A 23894-nucleotide genomic window follows, 5' to 3' on the forward strand; every position below is an offset into this window, starting at 1 on the left:
TGACCCATTAAATGCTGATGTCAAAAGCCATTTTTGTTTGGCCTCCTCTGAAGCCAGTGGTCTGTGACATTGTAGGAGGCATGCAGTCTTGTGTCACCACACCTGAGGGAGGCAAAGAAAACAAGATACTGACATATGTGAGCTTTTTTTTATTCATACATGTTCCTTTCTTGTTTTCTGCTTGTTGGTGTGTTTTTAAAGATTACCTCAAAACATATGTACTTTCTAGAAAATCTATCACCACAGTGCCTTCCACTTCCATTTTCTAAGCTGATTTTGATCTCTGGAGTATGACTGCTATTCGTGACTGCTGTTGGATGGCTAAATATCTTTTGGATTTTAGATTCTCTGTGCTCTGGGACAGCATCTCAATATCATCACTAGCTGACTGTTCTAAATGTAGCTAGTGAAAAAGTTCTAATTGTCCCTAAGGAACTAGTTCCTTTCTAAGACAGAATATATAATGAAATCATAGTTTTTCATAAAATTTATTTTTAGTTTTTTATATAATGTACCTACAGAGTATAAAATTAAGGTCCTTATAATTAAGACTAAATCATATGAGCTTATACATCCTGTACTAACCTTTTTGAATACTCTAATTCGGTTTGGAAAGTAATTTGTTCAAACTTGGTAGTTCTTATATGGAATAAAATAATAACATTCCCCCCCCCCCACCCCAGGTCTGCTGTTCTCTGTGTTTCTAACTCAATTAGATAATATAAAGTTTGGTTTTAACTGACCTAAAGAAAGTACCAAAGAAATAAATCATCTGATTTTCTTTTACTACTTCCTGTTATTATATGATACGTAAAGCACAATATGTGCATATCTGAAATTGCACACAGTATGTGTGCATTTATATGTTCTAACTCATAGTAATGTCTACATTTGTGTATAGATAAAATATACTGAATTCTTAAATTGTGGATCAGATTTCAATTCTTTACTTATTAATGATTACTGAGTAACTAAAGATATACATACCATCAGATAGCTTACAGATGAGGCTGCTTGTTTCATCTTTCACTTTAATTAGACCCATGAGCCAAACAAACATACCTTCTGGTGGAAAGTGCATACTTTGGCAATTCAAGCACACTCTCATTTTCTACCGACTTTCACCAAAGTAGAAAAGTTTTCGTAAACAAATCAAAATTAGCAGGAACATGAAAGTGTAAAACAAAGCAGTGTATGTTATCTGGCTAGTTTTACTTTGCTATCCTAAATGGTAGCAAGTATATAATTTGAACCATGACATATGTATACTTATACTATATTTTATAAGTTGAGTCATATTTTAAATGAATTAAGACATTTCACTACCTAATGAACTACTCAGTAAATCCTTCTGAGATATGAATAATTGCTCCATACTGTATCTTAGTGTTTTCAAAACTCCAGTCATTCATATGCCACCTTAATAAGTTTTGTCATATTTATATACTGTTTATACCAATATCTACTTACTGTTGTTTCTGTAATCCCTCTCACTTTTTAAATTTAAATACAATTTCACTACTGTACTATTAGTATCACTTGCTATAAATAGAAATAATTCAGAAATATACAAATGTAGCTATTAAAATAAAGTATTTGCCTGTTATCACCTAAATACCATACCAGTGGCGGCAGATATATAACATGCGGGGAAACACTGTCCTGCATGATTGTAAATTCAGATTTTCATAAGTTTAATTTTCTTAAAATAAAACACATTTTAGATAGATAGTAAACCCAGTAAGGGCAGAAATTACTTCTGCTTTATGTATCCTTGTTTCCCCAGCACTTAATACTTGGCATATAACAGGTATTCAATAAGTATTGAATGACAAATTAATGAGTGACATATATATTTGCATATCTATCCTCTAAAATACTACTTAGTATTAGTAGTCAAATAATGATACTCAGATTGTATAGGAAAATACATTATGGCCAGCACATGTTTCAATCCCCAGTCTTCAGGGAATATGCACTAATATACTGTGTAACATTTCTATTAAACTTTAATGGATATAGACCAAGGAAGGTTGCTGTAATCTAAACAAAGAGAAGTGGAGATGAAGCAGTATAGGAGTGGGCCTGGTGATTAGAAAGAGTGACAAGAGAAAATGAGTGAGGAGTAAATATTGAAAGATATATCTGTGTCATGTGACCTGAGGTAGCCCTTGTGTTACAGCAAGAAAAAATAACTAAATTAAAGGGTAAATAAGAGATGTGAAAGTTGCTTCGGTGGATAAAGCTCTGTTCTATTAATATTTACTTCCAAATCACCAACGCTAATGACCAAATTATTCTAAAATGAGGTGCTCTAAACATCCCCCTCCTGACCTTCTTCCAATAAACTCATTTCTAAAGCTTAAATTCCAACCTGTTTTCTTTTGTCCATGCACTTAAGAAATGACATAACCAATTTCCTGCATCTTTTGGGTTAGAAGAAAAGACCATATAAAGCTGAAATGAGCATAGCATTTTAGTCCCATTTATAAATCATCAGTTAGGGAGGCCCCTGAAGTACAGATAGGCTGTTTCATAAAACGTATGAGGCCTTACTAAATGGAAGCAATTCACATCAGCTATGTGTCAGGAAGTCAATGGTTAGCTGACTTGGCCACTAACAATTATTTTGACAATAGGAATTACTAACGGTAAGAAACTGACTCTTCAGAAGAGCAACCACAGAGGCAAATCACTCATAGTTCAGAAAGAATGTTAAAATTTTGCAATCATATAAAATATTTATTTTGGCTTACTACCTAATCTAAGAGAATGGTTTGTGCCTTGTTTTACTGAAGGAACTCCGGGCTTATCAAGAAGTATATGAGTGATGACTTTTTTTTCTTTTAAAAATCTTACTTATTCAAAAATGTGTCTCTTTAAAAATTGAACATAGTAAAAGAGGAAATTTTAAAAGAAAATGAAAGAAATATATATTTCCAAGAATTTGAAGTTAGATGAGACTAAGAAGGCAGTAGTACTGCTGAGCTGGAGTGGATTGTCTGGGAGGAAAGGACTCTAAAAAGTATCTGGTCTTCCCATCAATAGGAGGGACTTATCATGCTGGTCACTGCAGCAGGGAATATGATGCAGGTGCGGAAAACATATAAGAAAAGGCTATTCTACCTTGGCGAGTGGAATCTGCAGTCATGGCAAAGGGTTGTCAAGATGGATATTTTTGGCAGCTGTGATGGTACGGTGCCAGCAGATCACTTAGCAAGGCCTGAGGCAACCCCAAAGCACCCAGAAACCCAGAAGGTATTAAGAAGAAGGGGACACTGTGTAAAGCAACTCTAGGAATTACTTTTTCCTCTATGACTGATTAAAGAGGCTTGGATGGACATCAGATGTTCCCATTAATCAGCAGACTGAATAAGAAGAATAAAAGGCTCACAACATTTGAGAATAGTAATAAGCCACTGGAGGAAATATATGAAACTCAAGATACATTCTCTGTTTGTTTAGACAATTTTGCCAATTTCAGCCTGTGTCTACTTGTATGAAGGAGCACACACCAGAAAGTTAGGCAAATATGAACTCTTAGGTGACCTTGGTTAAATCCCATAATTTCCTTTTGCCTCATTTTTTTTCATATGTTCAATATGCTGTCTAAATGGCAAGATTTTTTTTGAGGGTTGAATGAAGTAATGATATATGTGAAACACATTAAAAGGTGGCATAGATGGGATATATTCTCAAAAATTGGAAGCATGTTGATGCATGAATGCTATTGCCATATACTGGAGATTATGTTGCTAGTAATAAGAGACCCTAAAATTTCAGTGGCTTAAAGCAAAAAGGTTGGTTCTTGCTCATACTCTATGTCCACCCCAACTAGAGGAGGAACGTGCCCCATATCGTCTTCACTCAGGACTCAGGCTGATCTTCAGAGCTTCTGGAAATCGCTGGTCATTGTGATGGGGGAAGGGTATGTGTGAATCACACACTGCCTCTTTAAGGCTCTCTCTGGAAGTGACACATGTCATTCCCTAATTGACTTCAGGAAGTCACACGGCAATCCTAGCTTGTGTCCAGAAAAAGAGCTGGAAATATTTGGCGAGCAGCACTAATGACTATCACAGATGGTTTCTTTCCAGTTTCTACAGTTGGATGACTTTTGCAACATAGAAGCTGTCTAGCTGTTTCTCCTATTGCTAATACCACTACATTCTTTCTCTATAGCTTTCAACAACAAAGTAGACTTTCTTGATTTTATGTTGTCCCCAGTTTTAAGGATTTGCTGGCACTAAATATTTTAGTAGCCATCTAACAGAATATTTTAGTTTCTTCGAGAGAAAGGCAGCAATTGTATAACATCCCGTTTCTGTTTTCTTTCCCAAATAGACATTGATGAGTGCTCTGATGGCTTTGTTCAGTGTGACAGCCGTGCTAACTGCATCAACCTTCCCGGATGGTACCACTGTGAGTGCAGAGATGGCTACCATGACAATGGGATGTTTTCACCAAGTGGAGAATCGTGTGAAGGTCAGTACAAGGAGAAGACCTAGAGTTTAAAGTCTTAAAATTGAGGAAAATGCAGTAAGATGTAAATAGTAGACATTGAGCTAATATTTAAGGTATTGGTGATTTTTGCTGTGTGTTTATACAACAGTGATTAGAAATATGTTAAAATCTAACTTTTGCTTGCTAATTATGATAACTGATTTTTAGATAATTAAAACTTGCAATAGTAAACCAATTTTCTGTGGACACTTTTAACTGTTGAAGCGTGTTTTAGAATGAGTAAACCCATAATGTCAGATAAATTTTTTAAATGGCAGCATGTAAAAATATGACCCAAAAAAGAACTAGGAAAAAAAAAATAGATGAAGAAAGCAGGATAGAGGGAAAATGAGGGTAGAGGAAATAATACAATGATATATGGCCAAGGAAAACATAATGCATGCTACTCTGGGCTGTTCCTAACATATCACTTACCTGGCAAAGTCAGAGATATTTAGTGAATGTTGGATACAGAAGATATGGTCCCTGCTTCACAGAAGATGTCAATCTAATAAGAGTGGAAATTTGAAAAGATTATAGTCAATTATTTACCATTCATTTTGACTTATTTTCAGTGAATTGACAACTCTGTTCCCTTATATCCTCTATTAAGGGGCACAATATTTAGGAGGCAGGCAGAGTAAGTAAAGCACAGTGAATAATTGTCAGGGAAACCACCCATACTAAAAGGATTTGGCATAGGATTGGAAAACGAAACAAACCTCAAGAAGTCATTATTTTCTCCATTGGTGTTTACACCTTCATAGAGTGACAGCCTAAGAGAATGATGCGGCTAAAATGACACAGTTGATGAAAGCCTTGGAGAATCTAACTTAGCAGTGCTTGACGCTTAAATGATGAGATGTCTTTTACCCTTGGGCCTCAAGAGGTTTTCACACAGAGAAAAGTGAAACAGACATGGGTGATAGATGCCAAGGCTCCCAGCGTGCTTTGCCAGCAGCTGCAGAGCTCTGGACCTTGAGCAGAACGTTCATCTGGATTTTTATGCAGAACGGGAACGCTACTGCCTTACCAGGGGCTAAAACCTGGCATTTGCAAATAAACACTTAGCTGTGGTCTGAAGACTCTACCTGGCACTTGTGAATGTTCCAGAATGCGTACTTCCAGCCCTGTAGAGAATGCCATTCAAGAAGCCGATCAAACCGTGTGATTTTGCCCTTCCCTGATAAAATATTTTGCCTGTTTTCTATAGTATATTATGAGGAAGAAGTCTTCAGTGCTACCTTTTTAAGATTGTCTTTTATTTTATTTTGAGTTACATACATAAAGAATGAATACAAGCTGATTATAAATAATTCAAAGCATACAGAAATATATAGAGCAAAGCTGAAAATGCATCTTTATTTCATCTCCCCCTTTTCCCCATCCCTTCCTCTTCTGCTCTAGGGCTAACCTGTGTTTAATTTTGCTTGGTATCCTTTTCTGTGCATCAGAATGTAACTAGAAAAAATACATACCTCTGCTGACTATCTTACTCTATATTTGCAACTGCTTTCACTCTCTTTTAAATTTATGACCACGTGTCTCAAGGGAGCTGTATTAGTTATCTACTGATGCGTTAAAAGTTACCCCCAAAACTTAGAAACTGAAAACAACAAAAGTTATCTCACAACTTCTGTGGGTAAGGAATCTATGCACAGCTTAACTGAATGCCTCTGGTTCAAGGTTTCTAAAGAGGTTACTACCATCAAGTTGTTGCCCAGGGATGTGGTCTCATCCTGAAGACTTGTCTGGGATGGGAGTGGAGAGAATGAAGGTCACTCATGTGTCTATTGGCAGGCCTTGTTTCCTTAACACATAAGCTACTCCGGCTGGGGGCTGGCTTCCCCTAGAATAAGCAGGTGCCCAAGATGGCAGCCACAGTCTTTCCATAACTGAATCTCAGATGTGACATTTCATCACTTCTCCCATAGTCTATTTGTTAGAAGCCAGTCAGTAAGTCCAAGGGGAGAGGATTACACAAGCGTGTGAATATTAAATGGTGAGGATCGTTGGGGGCCATCTTGTAAGCTACCTGCTCTGAGGACCATCGACATCACCCAGTATTCCGACTTTATTTCCTTAGTTACTTTCCCCTGCATACCTTCTTCCGTCTCCTCAAATCTTAGATACCACTTTCTTTCTCTTCTTTCTCTGTCGATAACTCTGCTTATTTAACTGAGAAAAAAGAAGTACTTCCCTTTTCCACCAGACATATGGTATGATATACAGTAAAGATGTAACGGTCAGGAAAAAAATGACAAAACGTAATTAGTGCATTCATTAATGTCCAAAGGTAACAAGGAAAATGACACATGATAAAGATGAATATAGGGAAGTAAAGGATTCTATGAAATGCCTACACAGAAAAGGCTTTTTGAGGAAATTCCGTAAGTACAGAAAGAATGGGAAATCTTATTTTTTTAAAAAAAGAACCACAATTCTAGAAAGATGATTCTATTATTATCTTCCAGTATAATTTATAATGATTATCATAAAAATCTACTACTCTTTCAGAAGACAGTGTGCTCTGAAGAATACTTTTAAAAGAACCCACCTATGTTGTATAAAACAAGAGAGAACTAAAGTGCTTCTTTTTAACAACTATCTATTTACTGCAATTTCAGTGATTTGTAGAATTGTTATATTAGTATTTAGAAGGATGCAATTTTAAGAGTGTGATTCTATCTGAGCAGGTTCCATTTTTCTGTGCTGGGGACAAAGAAAAGAAGCATTTCAACGTGGACAAAGCCACAGCAGTGGGTTTACAATTATGCTGAAGTATAATATTCATATTTGAAAATGTGAATAAATAACTTTGCACTGTTTCACTACTTTTTAGGCTGTGTAATCTACAAATACATGCTTATAAACTGCATTCATACAAAGTGTAAACTGTTTTGCTCATCCATTTACCTCAGAGGTGTAGACATTTAATCTCCAGATAATGTACAAGGGTACCACTTTCCTTGTCCATATCATCATTCCTAATGTGCCTGAAATTTTGTCTTTCTCTAAGAATAAAGCCCAGTATCTTTTTTCCAGGTAAGAATATTGTATTTTCATGCCCACATTTCCCTTTATTTAAAGCTTTTATTTCTGGATTATCTTTATGCTTGGTGAGGATTTTTTGAACTTGTATGACCCCCAAAAAATGTTTATAGGGTAACATCTTTTGAGTATTATGTTCAAGCCAAATACTATAAATTCTAAACTTAAATCAAGGAAAAGTATGAAAATGAAATGAATCTATTTCAACTCAAGAAGTGGTTACTGAATCTATGCACAGGTACCTTGAGGTACTTTACCAGGCCCCTGCTGTGAAGAAATATAAAGGAGGTATGATCACTGCTCTCAGCTTGTAGTCAAGATAAAATATGTACAGTAACAACTGTCATAGAAGATAGAATGTAGTAAGTTTTTCAATAGAGGAGAAAGCTGCAAAGTTGAAAATGATGAATACATAAGAAAAGTATGAATTCAGAGCCATAATGAAACAAAGAGAGAAATTATTTCCTGTTGGGATCAAGAAAGGATTGAATATCTAGCATTGTTTCAGGACTTAAGTATAATGTGATTATTGGCTTATTGAGATAGGGAAAGAGAGTTCCAGCAAAGGAAGTAGCTTTAAATGCCTTTCTAATAAGTTTGAACTTGAGTCTGAAAGTCTACTTTTGAGAAAGGGAATGATGAAAGTGTATCTCCACCAAATATATATTTTGGCCCAGTCCTATTTTCTGAATTCCAGACCCCCATATCCAGCTGGACAGCTCTACCTGGAAGCCCAGAGGAAAGTGTATTTCAACATGTCAAACTAACTCATGTCTTTGCTCATCCCTGCCACCTACTTCCACTCCCCAGCAAAATCTTGCTCTTCTTTGTATAAATATCATCAACCAAATTTTCCAAGCAGGAAATCTAATCATTCATGACCCTTCTCTCTCCCTAGTCTTTGAAGCCAACAAATCACTAAGAAGTTCCTTTATCTTTGTTCTTTCTATCTTGGAAGATTTTAGCTTTGTTGTTTGTTTCTATGCATCCCCACTGCTACTACTCAATACAGCATTATGCCTAAGAGCACAGACTTGGAGCCTGACAGCTTGGGTTCCCATCTGGGCTGTATACCTTACTAGCTGTGTGACCCTGAGAAAGTTATTCAACATGTCTAGGCCTTAATTTCCTGATCTATACAATGGAGATAATGATGGTACCTTTCATGGTTGTTGTGAGTCATTATATGAAATAAGTCATTATATGAAAGTACTTAGAATTTGATACATACCAACCACTATATAAGTGTTTCCTTTTATTATATGACCATCACTTTCCTGGAATACTGAACAGTCTATTAATCAGTCTCCTAGCTTCAATTTCTAATCCATTTAAATCCCTTTCCCACAGTGAAGCCAAAGGACCCTTTCAAAAATGCATATCTGATTATGATTTTTTTTTTTTGTAATTCCCTAAAATGACATTTTATTGTCTTTAAGATAAGGTTCAAATTTCTTACAACATGACTTTTAACTGATCCTGGAGAACCTCTTCAGCTGCCTGTCTACCCACTCTGCTCTCCCTAGATATTCAAGTCATACCAATACTTCTGATCCTCTAACACGTCTTGATGGCTCTGAACATTGGGAGTCAAACACACCCTTACCTCTGACTAGACCAGTCTTTACCTCCTCTTTGCTTGGCTAAATCTTATTCATAATGTAACTGCCACACCTGGAGAATGTGTTTGTGGGCAGAAGAAAGACCCAAAAAGAGCTACCAGTGTGATAGGAAGCAAGTAAAGGAAATTTATCAGGGAGAGGGAAGGACCTGTGTCAAAAGCTGCTGCTAGCTCAAGTTCGATGGGAACTGAGACTTGACCACTGGCTTCAGCAACATTATTTCTCCAATCACTCACTAAAGCACTTACCAGTATTTTTTTAAATTTTTATTTTACTTATTTTTTTATACAGCAGGTTATTAGTTATCCATTTTATACATATTAGTGTATATATATCAATCCCAATCTCCCAGTTCATCCCCCCCACCCCCACCTGCCACTTTCCCACTTGGTATCCATACGTTTCTTCTCTATATCTGTGTCTGCCCTGCACACTGGTTCATCTGTACCATTTTTCTAGCTTCCACATATATGCATTAATATATGATATTTGTTTCTCTCTTTCTGACTTACTTCACTCTGTATGACAGACTCTAGATCCATCCACGTCTCTACAAGTGACCCAATTTCATTCCTTTTTATGGCTCAGTAATCTTCGATGGTATATATGTACCACAACTTCTTTGTCCATTTATCTGTCAATGGGCATTTAGGTTGCTTCCATGTCCTGGCTATTGTAAATAGAGTTGCAGTGAACACTTTGTGGGGGGGGTGCATGTGTCTTTTTGAATTATGGTTTTCTCTGGGTATATGCCCAATAGTGGGATGCTGGGTCATATGGTAATTCTGTTTTTAGTTTTATAAGGAACCTCCATACTGTTCCCAATAGTGGCTGTATCAATTTACATTCCCACCAACAGTACAAGAGGGTTCCCTTTTCTCCACACCCTCTCCAGCATTTGTTGTTTGTAGATTTTCTGATGATGCCCATTCTAACTAGTATGAGGTGATACCTCATTGTAGTTTTGATTTGCATTTCTCTAATAATTAGTGATGTTGAGCAGCTTTTCATGTGCTTCTTGGCCATCTGTATGTCTTCTTTGGAGAAATGTCTATTTAGGTCTTCTGCCCATTCTCGGATTGGGTTGTTTTTTTAATATTGAGCTGCATGAGCTGTTTATATATTTTGAAGATTAACCCTTTGTCCGTTGCTTCCTTTGCAAATATGTTCTCCCATTCTGAGGGTTGTCTTTTCGTCTTGTTTGTAGTGTCCTTTGCTTTGCAAAAGATTTTAAGTTTCATTAGGTCCCATTTGTTTATTTTTGTTTTTATTTCCATTACTCTAGGAGGTGGATGAAAAAAGATCTTGCTGTGATTTATGTCGAAGAGTGTTCTTCCTGTTTTCCTCTAAGAGTTTTATAGTGTCCGGTCTTACATTTAGTTCTCTAATCCATTTTGAGTTTACTTTTGCATATGGTGTTAGGGAGTGTTCTAATTTCCTTCTTTTATGTGTAGCTGTCCAGTTTTCCCAGCACCACGTATTGAAGAGACTGTCTTTTCTCCATTGTATATCCTTGCCTCCTTTGTCATAGATTAGTTGACCATAAGTGCGTGGGTTTATCTCTGGGCTTTCTATCCTGTTCCATTGATCTATATTTCTGTTTTTGTGCCAGTACCATATTGTCTTGATTACTGTAGCTCTGTAGTATAGTCTGAAGTCAGGGAGTCTGATTCCTCCAGCTCCATTTTTTTCCCTCAAGACTGCTTCGGCTATTCAGGGTCTTCTGTGTCTCCATACAAATGTTAAGATTTTTTTTGTTATAGTTGTGTAAAAAATGCCATTGGTAATTTGATAGGGATTGCGTTGAATCTGTAGATTGCTTTCGGAAGTACGGTCATTTTCAAAATATTGATTCCTCCAATCCAAGAACATGGTATATTTCTCTGTCTGTTTATATCATCTTTAATTTCTTTCATCAGTGTCTTATAATTTTATGCATACAGGTCTTTTTTCTGCCTAGGTAGGTTTATTCCTAGGTATTTTATTCTTTTGGTTGCGATGGTAAATAGGAGTGTTTCCTTAATTTCTCTTTCAGATTTTTCATCATTAGTGTATAGGAATGCAAGAGATTTCTGTGCATTAATTTTGTATCCTTCAACTTTACCAAATTCATTGATTAGCTCTAGTAGTTTTCTGGTGGCATCTTTAGGATTCTGTATGTATAGTATCATCTCATCTGCAAAGAGTGACGCCTTTACTTCTTCTTTTCCAATTTGTATTCCTTTTATTTCTTTTTCTTCTCTGATTGCCATGGCTAGGATTTCCAAAACTATGTTGAATAGTGGTGTGAGTGGATATCCTAGTCTTGTTCCTCATCTTAGAGGAAATGCTTTCAGTTTTTCAGCTTTGAGAATAATGTTTGCTGTGGGCTTGTCATATATGGCCTTTATTATGTTGAGGTAGGTTCCCTCTATGCCCACTTTCTGGAGAGTTTTTATCATAAATGGGTGTTGAATTTTGTCAGAAACTTTTCCTGCATTTATTGAAATGATCATATGGATTTTATTCTTCAATTTGTTAATACAGTATACCACATTGATTGATTTGTGTATATTGAAGGATCCTTGCATCCCTGGGATAAATCCCACTTGATCATGGTTTATGATCCTTTTAATGTGTTGTTGGATTCTGTTTGCTAGTATTTTGTTGAGGATTTTTGCATCTATATTCAACAGTGATATTGGTCTGTAATTTTCTTTTCTTGTAGTAACTTTGTCTGGTTTGGGTATCAGGGTGATGGTGGCCTATATTTCTATAGAATGAGTTTGGGAGTGTTCTTTCCTCTGCAGTTTTTGGAAGAGTTTGAGAATGCAATTTTTGGAAGAGTTTGAGAATGATGGGTCTTAGCTCTTCTCTAAATGTTTGATAGAATTCACCTGTGAAGCCATCCTGTCCTGGACTTTTCTTTGTGGGAAGATTCTTAATCACAGTTTCAATTTCATTATTATGATTGGTCTGTTCATATTTTCTATTTCTTCCTGGTTCAGTCTTGGAAGGTTATACCTTTCTAAGAATTTGTCCATTTCTTCCAGATTGTCCATTTTATTGGCATAGAGTTGCTTGTAGTAGTCTCTTAGGATGCTTTGTATTTCTGTGGTGTCTGATGTAACTTCTCCTTTTTCATTTCTAATTTTATTGATTTGAGTCCTCTCCCTCTTTTTCTTGATGAGTCTGGCTAATGGTTTATCAATTTTGTTTATCTTCTCAAAGAACCAACTTTTAGTTTTATTGATCTTTGCTATTGTTTATTTCTATTTCATTTATTTCTTGTCTGATCTTCATGATTTCTTTCCTTCTACTAAGTTTGTGTTTTGTTTGTTCTTCTTTCTCTAGTTCCTTTACGTGTAAGTATAGATTGTTTATTTGAGATGTTTGTTGTTTCTTCAGGTAGGATTGTATTGCTATAAACTTCCCTCTCAGAACTGCTTTTGTGGCATCCCATAGGTTATGGATCATCGTGTTTTCATTGTCAGTTGTCTCTTGGTACTTTTGCTTTCCTCTTTTTTTTTAATTTATTTTTTCTACAGCAGGTTCTTATTAGTCATCCATTTTATACCCAGCAGTGTATACATGTCAATCACAATCTCCCAATTCTTCACACTGTCACCACGCCCCACCTCCGCTATCCCCCCTTGGTGTCCATACGTTTATTCTCTACCTCTGTGTCTCAATTTATGCCCGAAAAACAGGTTCATCTGTACCATTTTCTAGGCTCCAAACATATGTGTTAATATGCAATATCTGTTTTTCTCTTTCTGACAAACTTCACTCTGTATGACAGTCTCTAGATGCATCCACGTCTTTACAAATGACCCAAATCCGTTCCTTTTTTTTCTTTTTAACATCTTTATTGTAATATAATTGCTTTACAATGGTATGTCAGTTTCTGCTTTATAAAAAAGTGAATCAGTTATACATATACATATGTCCCCATATCTCTTCCCTCTCCATCTCCCTCCCTCCCACCCTCCTTATCTGACCCCTCTAGCTGGTCAAAAAGCACTGAGCTGATCTCCCTGTGTTATGCAGTTGCTTCCCACTAGCTATCTATTTTACGTTTGGTAGTGTATATATGTCCATGCCACTCTCTCACTTTGTCCCAGCATACCCTTCCCCCTCCCCATATCCTCAAGTCCATTCTCTAGTGGGTCTGTGTCTTTATTCCCGTCTTGCCCCTAGGTTCTTCATGACATTTTCTTTCTTTTTTTAAGATTCAATATATATTTGTGTTAGCATACAGTATTTGTTTTCCTCTTTCTGACTTATTTCACTCTGTATGACAGACTCTAGGTCCATCCACCTCACTATAAATAACTCAATTTCGTTTGTTTTTATGGCTGAGTAATATTCCATTGTATATATGTGCCACGTCTTCTTTATCCATTCATCTGTCGATGGACACTTGGGTTGCTTCCATGTCCTGGCTATTGTAAATAGAGCTGCAATGAACATTTTGGTACATGACTCTTTGAATTATGGTTTTCTCAGTGAATATGCCCAGTAGTGATATTGCTGGGTGGTATGATACTTCTATTTTTATTTTTTAAGGAACATCCATACTGTTTTCCATAGTCGCTGTATCAATTTACATTCCACCAACAGTGCAAGAGGGTTCCCTTTTCTCCACACCCTCTCCAGCATTTGTTGTTGGTAGATTTTTTGATGATGGCCATTCTGACCGGTGTGAGATGATATCTCATTGTAGTTTTCATTTGCATTTCTGTAATCATTAATGATGTTGAGCATTCCTTCATGTGTTTGTTGGTAATCTGTATATCTTCATTGGAGAAATATCTACTTAGGTCTTCTGCCCATTTTTGGATTGGGTTGTTTGTCTTTTTGATATTGAGCTGCATGAGCTGCTTGTAAATTTTCGAGATTAATCCTTTGTCAGTTGCTTCATTTGCAAATATTTTCTCCCATTCTGAGGGTTGTCTTTTGGTATTGATTATGGTTTCCTTTGCTGTGCAAAAACTTTTAAGTTTCATTAGGTCCCATTTGTTTTTTTTGTTTGTTTGTTTTTATTTCCATTTCTCAAGACGGTGGGTCAAAAAGGATCTTGCTGTGATTTATGTCATAGAGTGTTCTGCCTATGTTTTCCTCTAAGACTTAGATAGTGTCTGGCCTTACATTTAGGTCTCTAATCCATTTTGAGTTTATTTTTGTGTATGGTGTTAGGAAGTGTGATAATTTCATTCTTTACATGTAGCTGTCCAGTTCTCCAAGCACCACTTATTGAAGAGGCTGTCTTTTCTCCACTGTATATTCTTGCCTCCTTTATCAAAGATAAGGTGACCATATGTGCCTGGGTTTATCTCTGGGCTTTCTATCCTGTTCTGACTTTGTGCCAGTACCATACTGTATTGATTAGTATAGCTTTGTAGTATAGTCTGAATTCAGGGAGCCAGATTCCTCCAGCTCTGTTTTTTTTCTCCAGATTGCTTTGGCTATTCGGAGTCTTTTTGTGTTTCCATACAAATTGTGAAATTTTTTGTTCTAGCTCTGTGAAAAATGCCATTGGTAGTTTAATTGGTAGGGATTGCATTGAATCGGTAGGTTGCTTTGGGCAGTAGAGTCATTTTCACAATGTTGATTCTTCCAATCCAAGAACATGGTATATCTCTCCATCTATTTGTATCATCTTTAGTTTCTTTCATCAATGTCTTATAGTTTTCTGCATACAGGTCTTTTGTCTCCTTAGGTAGGTTTATTCCCAGACATTTTATTCTTTTTGTTGCAGTTGTAAATGGGATTGTTTTCTTAATTTCACTTTCAGATTTTTCATCATTAGTGTTTAAGAATGCTAGAGATTTCTGTGCATTAATTTTGTATCCTGCTACTTTACCCAATTCATTGATTAGCTCTAGTAGTTTTCTGGTAGCATCTTTAGGATTCTCTATGTATAGTATCATGTCATCTGCAAACAGTGACAGCTTTACTTCTTCTTTTCCGATTTGGATTCCTTTTATTTCTTTTTCTTCTCTGATTGCTGTGGCTAAAACTTCCAAAACTCTGTTGAATAATAGTGGTGAGAGTGAGCAACCTTGTCTTGTTCCTGATCTTAGTGGAAATGGTTTCAGTTTTTCACCATTGAGGATGATCTTGGCTGTGGGTTTGTCATATATGGCCTTTATTATGTTGAGGAAAGTTCCCTCTATGCCTACTTCCTGGAGGGTTTTTATCATAAATGGGTGTTGAATTTTGTTGAAAGCTTTCTCTGCATTGATTGAGATGATTGTATGGTTTTTCTCCTTCAGTTTATTAATATGGTGTATCATATTGGTTGATTTGCGTATACTGAAGAATCCTTGCATTTCTGGGATAAACCCCACTTGATCATGGTGCATGATCCTTTTCATGTGCTGTTGGATTCTGTTTGCTAATATTTTGTTGAGGATTTTTGCATCTATGTTCATCAGTGATATTGGCCTGTAGTTTTCTTTCTTTGTGACATCTTTGTCTGGTTTTGGTATCAGGATAATGGTGGCCTCACAGCATGGGTTTGGGAGTGTTCCTCCCTCTGCTATATTTTGGAAGAATTCGGGAAGGATAGGTGTTAGCGCTTCTCTAAATGTTTGAAAGAATTCACCTGTGAAGCCATCTTGTCCTGGGCTTTTGTTTGTTGGAAGATTTTTAGTCACAGTTTCAATTTCAGTGCTTGTGATTGGTCTGTTCATATTTTCTATTTCTTCCTGATTCAGTCTCTGCAGATTGTGCATTTCTAAGAATTTGTCCATTTGTTCCACGTTGTCCATTTTATCGGCCTACAGTTCCTTTAGTAATCTCTCATGATCTTTTGTATTTTTGCAGTGTCAGTTGTTACTTCTCCTTTTTCATTTCTAATTCTATTGATTTGAGTGTTCTCCCTTTTTTTCTTGATGAGTCTGACTAATGGTTTATCAATTTTGTTTCCCTTCTCAAGGAACCAGCTTTTAGTTTTATTGATCTTTGCTATTGTTTCCTTCATATCTTTTTCATTTATTTCTGATCTGATCTTTATGATTTCTTTCCTTCTGCTATCTTTGGGGGTTTTTTGTTCTTCTTTCTCTAATTGCTTTAGGTGTAAGTTTAGGTTGTTTATTTGAGATGTTTCCTGTTTCTTCAGGTAGGATTGTATTGCTATAAACTTCTCTCTTTGAACTGCTTTGGCTGCATCCCGTAGGTTTCGGGTCATCGTGTTTTCATTGTCATTTGTTTCTAGGTATTTTTTATTTCCTCTTTGATTTCTTCAGTGATCTCTTGGTTATTAAGTAGTGTATTGTTCAGCATCCATGTGTTTGTATTTTTTTACAGATTTTTCCCTGTGAGTCATATCTATTCTCATGGTGTTGTAGTCGGAAAAGATACTTGATACAGTTTCAAATTTCTTAAGTTTACCAAGGCTTGATTTGTGAACCAGGATATGATCTATCCTGGGGAATGTTCCGTGAGTACTTGAGAAGAATGTGTATTCTGTTGTTTTTGGATGGAATGTCCCATAAATATCAATTAAGTCCATCTTGTTTATTGTATCATTAAAGCTTGTGTTTCCTTATTTATTTGCATTATGGATGATCTGTCCATTGGTGAAAGTGGGGTGTTAAAGTCCCCTACTATGATTGTGTTACTATCGATTTCCCCTTTTATGGCTCTTAGTATTTGCCTTATGTATTGACGTGCTTCTATGTTGGGTGCAAAAATATTTACAATTGTGATATGTTCCTCTTGGATCGATCCCTTGATCATTATGTAGTGTCTTTCTTTGTCTGTTGTAATTGTCTTTGTTTTAAAGTCTATTTTGTCTGATATGAGAATTGCTATTCCAGTTTTCTTTTGATTACCATTTGCATGGAATATCTTTTTCCATATTGTCACTTTCAGTCTGTATGTGTCCCTAGGTCTGAAGTGGGTCTCTTGTAGACAGCATATGTACGGGTTCTGTTTTTGTATCCATTCAGCCCGTCTGTGTCTTCTGGTTGGAGCATTTAATCCTTTCACGTTTAAGGTAATTATGGACATGTATGTTCCTATTCCCATTTTATTAATTGTTTTGCGTTTGTTATTGTAGGTCTTTTCCTTCTCTTGTGTTTCCTGCCTAGAGAAGTTCCTTTAGCATTTGTTGTAAAGCTGATTTGGTGGTGCTGAATTCTGTTAGCTTTTGCTTGTCTGTAAAGACTTTAATTTCTCCCTCAAATCTGAATGAGATCCTTGCTGGGTAGAGTAATCTTTGTTGTAGATTTTTCTCCTTCATCACTTTAAATATGTCATGGCACTCCCTTCTGGATTGCAGAGTTTCTGCTGAAAGATCAGCTGTTAACCTTATGGGGATTCCCTTGTATGTTATTTGTTGGTTTTCCCTTGCTGCTTTTAATATGTTTTCTTTGTATTTAATTTTTGATAGTTTGATTTATATGTGTCTTGGTGTGTTTCTGCTTGGATTTATCCTGTATGGGACTCTCTGTGCTTCCTGGACTTGATTAACTATTTCCTTTCCCATATTAGGAAATTTTCAACTATAACCTCTTCAAATATTTTCTCAGACCCTTTGTTTTTCTCTTCTTCTTTTGGGACCCCTATAGTTCAAATGTTGGTGTGTTTAATGTTGTCCCAGAGGTCTCTGAAACTGTCCTCAATTTTTTTTATTCTTTTTTCTTTATTGTGCTCTGCAGTAGTTATTTCCACTATCTTATCTTCCAGGTCACCTATCCGTTCCTCTGCCTCAATTATTCTGCTACTGATCCCTTCTGGAGAGTTTTTAATTTCATTTATTGTGTTGTTCATCAGTGTTTGTTCGCTCTTTAGTTCTTCTATGTCCTTGTTAAATGTTTCTTGTATTTTCTCCATTCTATTTCCAAGATTTTGGATTATCTTTAGTATCATTATTCTGAATTCTTTTTCAGGTAGAGTGCCTATTTCCTCTTCATTTTTTAGGTCTGATGGCTTTATGCCTTGCTTCTTCATCTGCTGTGTGTGTTTTTGTCTTCTGTTTTTGCTTAAGTTACTGTGTTTGGGGTCTCCTTTTCGCATGCTGCATGTTCGTAGTTCCTGTTGTTTTTGGTGTCTGTCCCCAGTGGCTAAGGTTGGTTCAGTGGGTTGTGTAGGCTTCCAGGTGGAGGGGACAAGTGCCTGTGTTCTGGTGGATGAGGTTGGATCTTGTCTTTGTGGTGGGCAGGTCCATGTCTGGTGGTGTGTTTTAGGGTATCTGTGACCTTACTATGATTTTAGGCAGCCTCCCTGCTAATGGGTGGGGTTGTGTTCCTGTCTTGCTAGTTGTTTGGCATAGGGTGTGCAGCACTGTAGCTTGCTGGTCGTTGCATGGAGCTGGGTCTTGGCGTTGAGATGGACATCTCTGGGAGATTTTTGCCATTTGATATTACATGGAGCTGGGTGGTGTCCTGTGGACCAGTGTCCTGAACTTGGCTCTCTCACCTCAGAGGCACAACCCTGATGCCTGGCTGGAGCACCAAGAGCCTGTCATCTGCATGGCATTCCAGAACTTGCCAACTTGTTATATTCTTCTATTCATCCTCCCTCTCTTCTTCTGCTAGTATTGGAGGGTCTCCTGCAGAAGTGGGGGGCAGCTGTGGCTCACTGCAGGGACAAATACATGGCCAGCGGCAGTTCTGGAGAGTACTCACCAATCTGAGCCCTCCTGGAAGCTGCCATTTTCTTACCTTCATTCTTTTTTCTGGCTGAGTAATATTCCATTGTATATATGTACCACATCTTCTTTATCCATTCGTCTGTCAGTGGGCATTTAGGTTGCTTCCATGACCTGGCTATTGTAAATAGTGCTGCAATGAACATTGGGGTGCATGTGTCTTTTTGAATAATGGTTTTCTCTGGGTATATGCCCAGTAGTGGGATTGCTGAGTCATATGATAATTCTATTTTTAATTTTTTAAGGAACCTTCATACTGTTCTGCATAGGAGTGTATCAATTTACCTTCCCACCAACAGCACAAGAGGGTTCCCTTTTCTCCACACCCTCTCCACCATTTGTTGGTAGATTTTCTGATGATGCCCATTCTAACTGGTGTGAGGTGATACCTCATTGTAGTTTTGATTTGCATTTCTCTAATGATTAGTGATGTTGAGCAGCTTTTCATGTTCTTCTTGGCCATGTGTATGTCTTCTTTGGAGAAATGTTTTGTTTGTTCTTCTTTCTCTACTTCCTTTAGGTGTAAGATTAGATTGTTTGTTTGAGCTGTTTGTTGTTTCTTGAGATAGGATTGTATTGCTGTAAACTTCCCTCTTAGAACTGCTTTGGCTGCTTCCCATAGCTTTTGGATTGTCGTGTTTTCATTGTCATTTGTCTCTGGGTATTTTTTGATTTCCTCTTTGATTTCTTCAGTGATTTCTTGGTTATTTAGTAATGTATTGTTTAGCCTCCATGTATTTGTTTTTTATGTTTTTTTTTCTAGAGAATAGGTCCACTTTATTTGGTTCAAAAATATTTTTATATATAACCATTATTATGAAATGCAGGATTGTCAAGAAAATGTAGGTGGTCATTAAGAATTTGTCAAATAGATTATTCTATGCTGGGTTCGGTGATAGAAGTCTCCCTTAATTGATTTTCCCCCAATTAAGATGAGCAGCTAACCCTGAGATCTTTGGCCCAGGAAGGAGTAGGTGAGGAATAGCCTGCTGTCTCAGCTGCAGAATGCTTCTGGAAAGGACGGTGAAGAACTTGCTGGAGGAGATGGACCTCTGAAAAATCTTTCCTTTCTGCTTTTTGCACTGCGGATTCTGCCATCCAGTTCTTCAGCACATATCTAGGATTAAAAGTTGTCATTCTTTTTCTTCTTTCAGAATCTGAATCATTCATGTTACTCTTCAGTCTCCAAAGGTACTGGGACACCCAGGCAGGAAAGAGTTTGTGCTTTGAGATCATTTTCAGTGCCCAGAATTGCTGAGGAATTCTGAGCTCCTGTAACTGGCTTTGAGGGATCTCACTGAGCTGCCGAAATGTCATTGTAAAGTCAGCTTCTGTCTTTTCCATGAGATGTAAGAGAAATGCAATTAAATCATCATCACCCTTGCTTTTTCCAAGTAATCCCAATTTGGCTTTGAACAATTCTCTAAATCTTGTATCGTAAAGAATGGGATACCCTGAGCAGCAAGTTGCTTTTGCCTAGGATCCAGTAATGGGGTTAGAGCTTGTAACAACTTGTTTAAATTAAACAGTCCAATATTAGCCTGATATCCTATTTTTATCTTCTTTCATCATCAGATGTGTTTGGTACAAAATCTGGATTATAGGCCTCCATAAAATCAAATGGACCATAGTCAATTGTAATGGATAACAAACTGAAGTTATCAGTATTACAAACACCATGTGCAAAACCAACAGACATCCACAAGGCAATAAGCTGTGCTGTCTCAGACACCACAGTAGAAAAAAGAAAATCCAAATATCTGTTAGGTTCCTTGACATCTACTGAGGGGAAGCGTTCCTGTATGATGAAGTCTAGTAACATCCTTAGTAAATCCAATTCACCATAATGAGCCAAAATTTCTAACGATCCAATTCTAAACCATGATTTTGCAACACGCAGCACTACTGCACCTCGTTCTTTCACAACGTTTCCATTGTAGAATTGATCTCTCCATACTGCATCATCACTTACAACCAGACTTGCAGCTCTGCTAGTGGGAATTCTGAGATAGTACATAGCCTCACTACACAAAAATTCTCTCATGGAGGAACGAAGCACAGCTCTGCCATCGCCGTTTTGGGAGTACGGGGTTTTTCCTGAGCCTTTTAATTGGAGCTCCCACTTTTCACCCTGCCTGTTCATGTAAATTCCAATAAGATGGGCTCTTCCATCGCCGAGCTGATCTGTCCATATCCCAAACTGGTGGCCCCCATATCTGTGAGCCAGTGGAATGGATCCAAGTACTATCTTTTCTTCACTTACAAGCTGGATAAAATCATCTGTTTCTGAGACAGATAAATCAAGGTCCAAAATATCTTCTAGCACTTGCTTTGAAACTGCTACAAGATGTACTCTTGATTTGAAAGGAGTGGGGAAGGCAATTGAAAAAACACAGTTTTTCACTTTACGCACATCATTTTCTTTAACAGGATCAATTGGCAACACAGCTATAAGGTTTTCAGAGGAGAGCGTCCAAAAGTCGAGAGACGAGGCTAATCTAACTTCTCTTTCACAATAGCCCTGCTCGGGGTTTAACTTGTTACTGTAAAGATGCGAAAGGCTGGCACTTCCTTCAAGGCTAGGTCGCCATAAGGAGCTGACGACAGCGTGGCAGTTAACACCCGAGAGAAGCAGCCGCGGAAACTGGAGCCTCCGCATTAGGCAGCAAAACGGGAACCCGATCCTTTGCGTCCTACTTCTGCCTAAATACGCAGGAGAGTTCGTGATTGTTCGTCGGGCACCCTGGGGCGTTTCTAGATGACAGCCGGTCTAACACGGGTGCATTTTTGCGGAGATTGCCGGAGGCACCGGCTGGGCAGACTTGGGGGAGGCCGCTCCCCAGGAGGAAGATCACGCTGGTTTCTCCCGAGCCAGCGGTGGGTGGGCGGGGTTACGAGGGGGTCCAGCCACCGCACCACCGCTCAGCTCCCTGCAGCCGCTCCTCCTCCTGCCAGGCGGGAAGCGCCCTCGGGAGGTCTGTTTTTTATGTTTTTTCCCCTGTAACTGATTTCTAACCTCATAGCGTTGTGGTCAAAAAAGATGCTTGATATGATTTCAATTTTCTTAAGTTTACTGAGGCTTGATTTGTAACCCAAGATGTGATCTATCCTGGAGAATGTTCCGTGCGCACTTGAGAAGAAAGTGTAATCTGCTGTTTTTGGATGGAATGTCCTATAAATATCAGTTAAATCTATCTGGTCTACTGTGTCATTTAAAGCTTGTGTTTCCTTATTAATTTTCTGTTTGGATGATCTGTCCATTGGTGTAAGTGAGGTGTTAAAGTCCCCCACTATTACTGTGTTACTGTCGATTTCCTCTTATATAGCTGTTAGCAGTTGCCTTATGTATTGAGGTGCTCCTATGTCGGGTGCATATGTATTTACAATTGTTATATCTTCTTCTTGGATCGATCCCTTGATCATTATGCAGTGTCCTTCCTTGTCTCTTGTAACATTCCTTATTTTAAAGTCTATTTTATGTGACATGAGTATTGCTACTCCAGCTTTCTTTTGATTTCCATTTGCATGGAATATCTTTTTCCATTCCCTCAATTTCAGTCTGTATGTGTCCCTAGGTCTGAAGTGGGTCTCTTGTACACAGCATATATGTACATCTTGTTTTTGTATCCATTCAGTGAGCCTGTGTGTTTTAGTTGGAGCATTTAATCTATTCACATTTAAGGCAATTATCGATATGTATGTTCCTATTACCATTTTCTTAATTGTTTTGGGTTTGTTTTTGTAGGTCCTTTTCTTCCCTTGTGTTTCCCACTTAGAGAAGTTCCTTTAGCATTTGTTGTAGGGCTGGTTTGGTGGTGCTGAATCTCTTAGCTTTTGCTTGTCTGTAAAGCATTTGATTTCTCCATCAAATCTGAATGAGAGCCTTGCTGGGTAGTGTAATCTTGGCTGTAGGTTCTTCCCTTTCATCAGTTTAAATACATCGTGCCACTCCCTTCTGGCTTGTAGAGTTTCTGCTGAGAAATCAGCTGTTAACCTTATGGGAGTTCCCTTGTATGTTATTTGTCGTTTTTTCCTTGCTGCTTTCAATAATTTTCCTTTGTCTTTAATTTTTGCCAATTTGATTACTATGTGTCTTGGCATTTTTCTCCTTGGGTTTATCCTGTATGGGACTCTCTACACTTCCTGGACTTGGGTGGCTATTTCCTTTCCCATGTTAGGGAAGTTTTTGAGTATAATCTCTTCAAATATTTTCTCTGTTCCTTTCTCTCTCTCTTCTCCTTCTGGGACCCCTATAATGCGAATGTTGTTGTATTTAATGTTGTCCCAGAGGTCTCTTAGGCTGTCTTCATTTCTTTTCATTCTTTTCTCTTTATTCTGTTCCACAGCAGTGAATTCCACCATTCTGTCTTCCAGGTCACTTTTCCGTTCCTTTGACTCAGTTATTCTGCTATTGATTCCTTCTAGTGTATTTTTCTTTTCAGTTATTGTTATTGTTCATCTCTGTTTGTTTGTTCTTTAATTCTTGTAGGTCTTTGTTAGACATTTCTTGCATCTTCTCTATCTTTGCGTCCATTCTTTTTCCGAGGTACTGGATCATCTTTCCTATCATTATTCTGAATTCTGTTTTTGGGAGGTTGCTTTTCTCCACTTCATTTAGTTGTTTTTCTTGGTTTTTATCTTGTTCCTTCATCTGGTACATAGCCCTCTGCCTTTTCATCTTGTCTATCTTTCTGTGAATGTGGTTTTTGTTCCACAGGCGGCAGGATTTTAGTTCTTCTTGCTTCTGCTGTCTCAGTATTTTTAAAGTTGGAATTTCTGTATACTATAGTAGGTTTTTCAAAGTAGAATATATACTCTTTATGTATATATTATGTATATAATGCAGGAATCTTATATTTTGATAAAACTATATGTAAAAATGAATTCCAAAATTCTATACTATCATTCAATTGAGAATAGTTTCTGCCCTGGGAAACCCAGTATAGATAACAAGCAGGAAAGTTAAGTTCAAATTAGTTCAAATCTCATAGGATAGCAAAAGGTAATAGTCCATTATGATGTTTTTGCCTATATATTTCTCCAGGCATGACAAGTACATGCCAACCATTGTCGTAAGC

General features: G+C 37.4%; 2 protein-coding genes across 3 annotated transcripts in view; one reads left to right on the forward strand and one right to left on the reverse strand.

Annotated features, from left to right (window-relative positions):
• The window catches only part of NELL2 (neural EGFL like 2), a 378238-nt gene that overhangs the window by 331145 nt on the left and 23199 nt on the right, over window positions 1–23894 (forward strand). For both annotated transcript variants that reach the window (XM_060305603.1, XM_030835328.2), the window contains exon 17: window positions 4345–4485. In XM_060305603.1, the coding sequence (XP_060161586.1) occupies window positions 4345–4485 (141 nt within the window). The remainder of the gene's footprint in view (window positions 1–4344; window positions 4486–23894) is intronic.
• Window positions 19646–23476, reverse strand: LOC138842833 (protein adenylyltransferase SelO-like). The gene is given in 4 exon segments (XM_070046456.1): window positions 19646–20273; window positions 20276–20374; window positions 20377–21586; window positions 23345–23476. Coding segments are annotated over 4 exon segments (1971 nt in total). The 3' UTR covers window positions 19646–19743.

This window comes from Globicephala melas, chromosome 10 (genome assembly GCF_963455315.2).
Source record: "Globicephala melas chromosome 10, mGloMel1.2, whole genome shotgun sequence".
Lineage (NCBI taxonomy): Eukaryota > Metazoa > Chordata > Mammalia > Artiodactyla > Delphinidae > Globicephala > Globicephala melas.